Genomic DNA, 9324 nt, shown 5'->3' with positions numbered 1-9324 from the left:
TTGTTATATTCTTAAAATTATTTGGTTAGTCTTCTGCCAAATTAAAAAAAAAAATTTGGGGGGGGGGGGGTTTGTTTCCCACATTAAGCTTACTTTTGTTTATAAAATGTAATGTAAAGTCAGCCTATAAAGAAATAGCTTTTTGGCCTCCATAATCATATAGTTATGGCTACATAGTCATGTACTTGTCTACTAACAATGATTTACTGCATAATGATATGGCATGTCACCTAGAGATGAACAATCAGTTTTGCTAACAAGATTAAGCCAAAGTTATAATAATTTGAAGTAACTTCTACAATATATAATAAAGATGCTGTAAACAGTGTGATGATGTGTGTGTTTGATGTTAGATACTCGTGTGAGAGGATGGCTCCTGCTGGATTCCTACACACCAACATTCTTGCTCACCATCACCTACCTCCTAACAATCTACCTGGGAACAAAATATATGAAAAACAGACCACCATACTCACTGAAACATGTTTTACTGCTGTACAACTTCTCTCTTACTATGTTGTCTTTATACATGCTGGTTGAGGTAAGTGAGCATACAGTATGTTTACATGTATGTTTGTGTCTCATAGTTGCAAAGTAGGTGCCTGACTGTTGGTGTCTGCTGTTCTTACCTAATGTTGTGTTTCATGTGTTTGGTAGTTGATATCATCAGTCTGGTCTGCAGGTTATCGTCTTCAATGTCAGGGTCTGCATGAATCTGGTGAAGCAGATATCAGGGTGAGTAAGAAAAACAGCACTTCCCATTATTTCTTTAAATATATCTACCTATACTTGTAGAGTAAATAATATTCAAGGCATATGTCAAAAAAACAACAATAATACAGATCATATTCCGTGTAAATAAGTCATTGTCATATTATGCTGTTACGTTTAACTTGCACTGAAAATGTCACATTTTACATGGATAGGTAGCAAAAGTGCTGTGGTGGTACTATTTCTCCAAGCTTATTGAATTCCTGGACACCATCTTCATTGTGCTGAGGAAGAAAAACAACCAGATCAGTTTCCTACATGTGTATCATCATGCCTCTATGTTTAACATCTGGTGGTGTGTCCTCAATTGGATACCCTGTGGACAGAGTAAGTGAGCGTGAAGGACAAAGTTACATAAAGGATAGAGACAGTATTGATGTTTCAGAGCAGAAGCAGTATTGTTTTAAGATGATATTTCAAAAATGCTTAGATTTTGCTTTATGTTTTAACAATAGTCAGCATAAAGTAATAATGCATATGATGTAACATCATAAATTTTGATTACTACATGCTAAATACTTTTTCAAATAGTGAAAGTATTTTTGTACATTATACATTATATATATTTTTCTCTGGAATAGTATTGAAAAAAATGTAAAGACATTACCTGTTTATAAGACAAGACGTCCCATTTTGGTGTCCGCATGAAATAAAATTTACTAAAGGTATTTTATATATATAGAAAGCATATAAAATGCAAGTGATCATACACAATCTATTATATAAAACTTCTTGCTGACAAATGGGCAGCATTTCTTTATATTATATGTTTCACTATATAATATTTAGTGGGTGTCTTCTGTAAATCATGGTACAAATTTATAATTAACTGGATACATTTTAATGTATGAAAAAAAGCCATATTAGTGCCATAAAAGACATATTAAATTTTTATTATTTTGATGCTTGAAAACCCCTTTTCATCTTTGACTTTGATATACATTGTATTTATGGGGTGTACCGGTACACAAAATTACGGTTTGGTATGTACCTCGGTTTTGAAGTAACGGTTCAGTATGTTTTCAGTATACTGTATATTGAGATATTGCTTACAAACGGTTTTATTAATGTCTTTCCATGGTTGAAACACTGATTGAGCGATTACATGAAACCTGAGATAGTCATTCATGTTTATTTCACGCTACAACTTCTAGTAAACAGGAAGGTTTCCGTGCTTCCGTTTGAACTTACGGAGCTTATAATCTTATTATAAATCTTATTGCGATTATTGGACTGCTATATATAATGTCTAGTGATGTTTCATTAACTCATCAACTGAAATAGCTTAGACTGTCAATATCAATTAATTAAAATTATATATACATTTTCATGTGCAGTGGTTAAAACAGTGCTGTATTTGTTTGGTACCCATGCATAACTCGAAAGTCCAAAAACGTGTTCCGTTACCCCAAAAATATTATATATATGTATGATTATATATATATCTTATCTTTCAGCTCAAACTGTATAATGCAACATCTTTGTCTAGGTTTCTTTGGGCCAACACTAAACAGTTTCATCCATATCCTCATGTATTCTTACTATGGTTTGTCAACCATTCCATCCATGCACAAATATCTGTGGTGGAAACGCTACCTCACGCAGGCTCAGCTGGTCAGTGTGCAATTTTTCTATCCAATTATACTGTTCTCTTACATTTCAATTTCCCTTCACATTTTCTTGATACTTTATATTCTGTTGTGTTATTTTCATTGCATTCCATGTGTTAGATGATTGTCTCCCAATAATGTTCTCTTCTTTGTCCCAGGTTCAGTTTTTGTTGACTATAACACACACAGTAAGTGCATGGGTCGTTCCTTGTGGTTTCCCTCTGGGCTGTCTGAAATTTCAAACCTTCTACATGTGCACACTTGTCGCCCTGTTTGTCAACTTCTACATGCAGGTACTACTCAGAACTTCTACTAATTAATAAAAATTTACATATTCTTTAGTAAATATAAACTTGAGGATGATGCCACCAAAGAGAAAATGGTTCGGCAGCTCTGGCCCTCAAGGTCCAATGTCCTGGAGAGTTTAGCTCTAACCCTAAGGCCAATTTCAACACTGCATACATCTACGGCGCATTAAGCGGGATTTATACTTTCACTTGGCTCTGCTTTGCAAAACACCACGCACATCCACGAATTCAGAAGGCATTTATACTTAATGCGTTCACCGTTGAGATATTCTTTGAAACGACAGGGGGCGCTCAAACAAAATCATCCTTTAAATCAGCAGGAATAAAAGAGAAGTAGGAATTTTCCGGGTATTACGTCAGATCATTCAAGATGGTGTTCCGCAAGCAGTTGATCGATCAATCCGGACAGGTGCTTACAATAAATACAAATGTGAATGATGGTTGTCTTGCCAAATAAAACTACAGTCCCACAGTGATTGTACAAAAAAAAAAAAAAATAATTGAAGAGATGCAATGCATCATTGATGTTGTCATTTATGCTTTTATAGTAGCTTTAATTGCTGCTGTACCAATGTCTATTGATTAAAATTTGTTATCAAACTTTTAGTTGCATCTTTTACTTCTGTACATAATTCAGACAAATTTCTATCTGTTGAAGTAAATAAACATGATTACAACGGTATGTGATGTTATTGTTATGTGTAGCAACCCTTCAGCATCGAACAAATGAAGCAGAGTTTTGATGGGTGCCTTCGATTTATTTTACTCAGATGCAGTAAACTTCATTATTGAAGTATTAGTTGTCTCAATTCCTTGTTGCCAATTTTCTCCATGCATCACAACCATTGATTTACTTCATAGCATCATAACAATAACATCACTGCACCATGGCACCATAAACTATAAGAAAAAAATAACCCATAAACAAAAGTAAAATAAACTCAACCAACATTCACAATATAAACAAACAATCATTAAATAAAATATAAATATTAACTACATTAAATATACATATTTAATGATATCCAAATGAATCAACAATATCGTAACAAAGAAATACAAACAAAAAAAAACAAACCTCGCTCTGCTTGCCAAAGGGATACTAAAGCTGAAAACTAGAACCATTTCCCCGAGTTCGTCTGTTAACTCTTTGCAGTCTTTGGAAATGTGCCCCTTTCTCAGACATCTGAAACAGATGTGATTCTCATGAATAAAAGACCTTTTGTCTTTCATGAGCTTTTCTGCAAAGATAGGACATTTAGCGATACTATGTGCTTCACTCTTACAAAAAGAATATGGTGATGTTCTCTTGAACTCTGGCCTTGTTGAATCTTTAACTTGAGCCTTTATGTTAAAAGCTTTGACTCTTTTGGGAAATCTCTCATCTGAAACCATAGTACTCATTAGAAGTGGAGAAGTGAAAGGATTTCAAGCTATCTTAGACTCCTTCAGGAAGAATTCTGCAAAATTGCTTAAAGCTTGGATAGTCACCAGTCTGTTCCAGTTTGTTCCATTTGCGCACGTTCCATTCTGGTAATTTCTTGAGTAGTTTATAATTTTCCTCACAGTCATTGAAAATAGCCAAACCTTTGACATATGGAATAGTTTCAACACAGCCTTGTAAGAAATCAGTGAACTCTCGCAAAGAAGGTGGATCATTTGCTCCCACGTTAGGCCATCTCATATGTTTTTCTCGAAAAGACTCTCTGAACAATAAATTAATTTCCATACCTCTCCTCAAGGACCCTCCAGGCGCCCTGATATGCATCTTTAGAATTCCTATAAAAGAACCCTTCCACTGCTTTGCAAGCTTCCCCAGCAAGAGAGGTTTTCAAGTAAAATATTTTCTCACATTTGCAGGAATTGATTTACGATCAATAAGTGCTGTGAAAGACATTTTCCTATCAATGAACTTTAGAGGATCACCAGAGATAATCGTTGGTTCTGGAACAGGTAAATGACTTATGCTGAGGGAGTTTACTAATACTTGGGCTAAATTTTCTGTCTCTTGAGTCGTTTTTGCCTCTTGAAATACTTGTGGAGAATGGAATGACTCTACCTGAAGGTTCGTCTGGGCTTTATTATCAGCTTCTCTCCATCCAGACCGAGTTACATTACCTCTCTCCTCTTCATCTTCAAGATTGCTCTCACAATTATTGTAGGCCTTCACTCGAGCTGCGGCCACTTAACTTCTTTATCTACTTGTAGCATCTGCAGCCTTGTCCTTTCTTCCTCTAGTCTTAGGTGTATATCTGTTTCTTTCTGTTTTATCTCTGCTTACATTCTTGCCTCATTCATCTTCCAGTCATTCTCCATCTTAAGTAATCAGGCTTTCTGTGAAATTTTTTTGAATTTCTTGCACAGCCTTTGCTTGCTCAACTTTGGTGGCGAGTTTTGCTTCTGAGTCGGCTTTCTTACTGGAAGCTTTGGAGGAGGTCTGTGATGATTCTGAGATGATAGTCTCTGTATTGGTGCAGCCAAAGACAGATTCATACTCATCTTTATTTAAAGGGGTCATATGATGCTGCTAAAAAGAACATTATTTTGTGTATTTGGTGTAATGAAATGTGTTTATGTGGTTTAAGGTAAAAAAAACACATTATTTTCCACATACTGTACATTATTGTTTCTCTTCTATGCTCCGCCTTTCTGAAACACGTTGATTTTTACAAAGCTCATCGGTCTGAAAAGCGAGGTGTGCTCTGATTGGCCAGCTATCCAGTGCATTATGATTGGCCGAATACCTCAAGCGTTTGACGGAAATGTTACGCCCCTTACCCTACTGTGATGCCGTGTCCCGGTCGGAGCGACGAGACAAAAACATTAAAACCCATTACAAACTAGGCATTTGTTGCATCCAGTGGGGACATAATTATGGATTATAATGACCTATACTGTCTTTTTACGCGTTGCATTGCATTGCTCCACGTAAACATAAAACCATAGAGAGAGTACAGGGTCCTATGTGACAAAAAGTTTGATTTATTGCCCCTCATAAACCCCCCCTCCTCCTACCATAAATGGACACCTGTTTCTGTACACTCCCACCCATCTAACCGGACATGTGTTTATCCACCCTAATGATCCAAAGGAATTTATGATTGTTTGGGGCTGTGTTTTTTGTGTGGGTTCACTGAAACTGTTCAAAACTATGTGCTTTAAACTTTAAATTGTGAAACGTGGTATGATTATTAAACGGGGATAAAGGAAGTTTTTATTAAAGTTTTCACACACATACATTTCAAGAAAAACATCAAACATACGAGGTTTATAAACAATGTAATGACTGTTTTTTCCCAGAAAAGAGTAAAAACGTGTTAAGACGAATATATAAGTGTTGTTAATTTAAAAACTAGTTAGAGTTTGTTACAAGTTAGAAAATAAAAAGAAAACTAGGCTACTGACCATCTATCTAAAACAAACAAAAAAGTATCCGATAGTTCGTTAAACAGTACGTGGCAGTCAAAAATCTTGTCACATTACAATTTAAAAGTTTGAGAGTTTGTTACCTGTTAGAAAATAAAATAAAAAATGCTGACATCTCACCGTGATCTAAAACAAAAAGCGTCAGATACGTTCATTAAACAATATGGCAGTTACGTTTTTAAAAGTTTGAGAGTTTGTTACCTGTTAGAAAATAAAATAAAAAATGCTGACATCTCACCGTGATCTAAAACAAAAAGCGTCAGATACGTTCATTAAACAATATGGCAGTTACGTTTTTAAAAGTTTGAGAGTTTGTTACCTGTTAGAAAATAAAATAAAAAATGCTGACATCTCACCGTGATCTAAAACAAAAAGCGTCAGATACGTTCATTAAACAATATGGCAGTTACGTTTTTAAAAGTTTGAGAGTTTGTTACCTGTTAGAAAATAAAATAAAAAATGCTGACATCTCACCGTGATCTAAAACAAAAAGCGTCAGATACGTTCATTAAACAATATGGCAGTTACGTTTTTAAAAGTTTGAGAGACTGTTACCGGTTAGAAAAGAAAGAAAAAAATGCTGACTTATCTTACCATCTAAAACAAAAACAAAAAAATATCAGACCGTTAAGCAATAAGATACTTGGCAAAGTCTATGGTGTACTCTACCATTACAATTTAAAACTAGTTAGAGTTTTTCACAAGTTAAACAAAAATAAAAAGACCCTCTCATCTTACAATGTTTTCCGTCAGTTCTTCCTCACACGCTGCAGTCAAAACACGGAATGAGCTCAGGAGCGCACCTCTCAGGCCACACCTACAAACCCAACCCCTAACAGCGGAGGAGAGCTAATCACCCAAAGGTGTAACGTGTTTAAAAAGGGGGTCTGTTGAGAATAACATCCTTACCTAGACGCAAAATACAAACGGTGCTTTTGTGAATTGGAAAAACAGGAAATTATTCTGTAACAATGGCTGAGGCATCATCACCTAAAACTCTGAGAAGAGTGTTGAGTTTTCTATGAGTGATCTTACTCTGGCACCGAGGAAGTTGAAACATGGGCCGTGTCTGGCCAAATTCCTCCACGAACCTTTGGATAATGTTAAGTATGAGTTTCATTTGTCCGGTAACCATATTTGCAGTTACAACTTTGACAAGAACAACCGGGAGGTCAGACTGAGTACCGTGGACAATGATGAGAGGTTCACGTACGATACGTGCGACGACTCTGAGCTGTTTTTCACCTTAAAAGATTGGTGTTTATTTTACAACTATGTCTGGCGTGATCTAAAAGACGGGTGCGATGACCCTCTGTTCATAGGGGAGTGGAATGGTATCACTCCAGGTATTCACAACAAGTACGCTGATGATTATGTTTATATACTTTGTAGCGATCACAGCTTGGACCTACCTGAACGCGTTTGGCCGATATCTGAAGAGGATCATCTCAAATACTATACCATTACATTTTTGTTTCAATGGAAAGACGTGTCTGCGTTAGAAGACATATTCGGTAAGATAGACAAATTGTTTAAGTGGTGTGAGGCGTTTGACAAATACAACAACATAAAAGTGAGATTGTTTCACCTTGAATGGTGCTTGTCCAGTCTGAGAGGGATTCACGTAGCTCCGCCTACATTCTATAATCATTAAATACAGACGACCCCGTACTCTCAGAGGAAATACACTGCAAGCGATATCACCACCAACATGACCCAAGAAAATACTTCAGCTCCTCCTAGTTTTGTATGCGATGACTCCGCATCTGCATAAACTGTCACATAAACTGTCTAAACCTGATCTAAAACTCATTCTGGCCCGAACCTTGAAGCTGCATCTGCAAAGAATTCAGGGTGTTGTTGACACTGTTCTGTGTGAGCTCAGAGATGAGATGTACATAGTGGAGGGCTTGGCTGAACTCAGGACGAAACTTGTGGATGAAACCTGTGAGCAGGCCATTTACGACGCGGTTGACAGCTGGAAGAAGAGTGCACCTACGGACTCTGACTAACCAGAGCCATGGGAAACCTCTGCAACACAACCTGGCTGACAAAACTCTTATTTAAACAACGAATTAAGAGCGAGATAATATCTGGCACCGAGGAAGTTGAAACATGGTCCGTGTCTGGCCAAATTCCTCCACGAACCTTTGGATAATGTTAAGTATGAGTTTCATTTATCCGGTAACCGTATTTGCAGTTACAACTTTGACAAGAACAACCGGGAGGTCAGACTGAGTACCGTGGACAATGATGAGAGGTTCACGTATGACACGTGCGACGACCCTGAGCTGTTTTTCACCATAAAAGATTGGTGTTTATTTTACAACTATGTCTGGCATGATCTAAAAGATGGGTGCGATGACCCTCTGTTCATAGGGGAATGGAATGGTATCACTCCAGGTATGAGGTACAGAGTACTTGGGGATCACGTTAACAAGTACGCTGATGATTACGTTTATATACTTTGTAGCGACCACAGCTCGGACCTACCTGAACGCGCTTGGCCGATATCTGAAGAGGATCATCTCAAATACTATACCATTACATTTTTGTTTCAATGGAAAGACGTGTCTGCGTTAGAAGACATATTCGGTAAGATAGACAAATTGTTTAAGTGGTGTGAGGCGTTTGACAAATACAACAACATAAAAGTGAGATTGTTTCACCTTGAATGGTGCTTGTCCAGTCTGAGAGGGATTCACGTAGCTCCGCCTACATTCTATAATCATTAAATACAGACGACCCCGTACTCTCAGAGGAAATACACTGCAAGCGATATCACCACCAACATGACCCAAGAAAATACTTCAGCTCCTCCTAGTTTTGTATGCGACGACTCCGCATTCCGCACTGGGGACGGCGCCAGACAATGCTACCTGGGTGAACAAATTCTGTACAGAACTCGGTTACCATAATCTCACTTTCCTGGCAAAGTACAGACCTCCTCACGCTGGATCATCTGACGCTACAACTACTTAAGCCGTCTCGGACACAGTCGACGGCTGCAGCGGAGTGACCGGTCATAAGCTCATTAAAGCTGTTGTTGCCATAATTCTGGAGCATCTGGTTGACAGACAGCTGAAGAAAGATTGTTATGGTTGTCAGGTCAATCATCCTTCGCAAACACAACTGATGAAAAAGTATAACAAACATAATTTCGCTACAGCAAGTGATGTAAAAGCATCCGTAGTGGAACGCTTTAACCG

At 37.4% G+C, this 9324-nt stretch overlaps 1 protein-coding gene across 1 annotated transcript in view; it reads left to right on the top strand.

Annotated features, from left to right (window-relative positions):
* The first annotated feature begins 239 nt into the window (after nucleotides 1–239).
* elovl2 (ELOVL fatty acid elongase 2) overlaps nucleotides 240–9324 on the top strand; it is a 39525-nt gene continuing 30440 nt past the window's right edge. Inside the window, exons 1-5 of the mRNA XM_016250727.1 lie at nucleotides 240–541; nucleotides 658–735; nucleotides 927–1098; nucleotides 2261–2385; nucleotides 2540–2674. Coding sequence (XP_016106213.1) covers nucleotides 347–541; nucleotides 658–735; nucleotides 927–1098; nucleotides 2261–2385; nucleotides 2540–2674 — 705 coding nt within the window. The 5' untranslated portion in view covers nucleotides 240–346. The remainder of the gene's footprint in view (nucleotides 542–657; nucleotides 736–926; nucleotides 1099–2260; nucleotides 2386–2539; nucleotides 2675–9324) is intronic.

The sequence above is a fragment of the Sinocyclocheilus grahami genome, unplaced genomic scaffold (assembly GCF_001515645.1).
Source record: "Sinocyclocheilus grahami isolate Dianchi unplaced genomic scaffold, SAMN03320097.WGS_v1.1 scaffold1005.1, whole genome shotgun sequence".
NCBI classification, from domain to species: Eukaryota; Metazoa; Chordata; class Actinopteri; order Cypriniformes; family Cyprinidae; genus Sinocyclocheilus; species Sinocyclocheilus grahami.
This window is presented reverse-complemented; position numbering and strand designations above follow the sequence as displayed.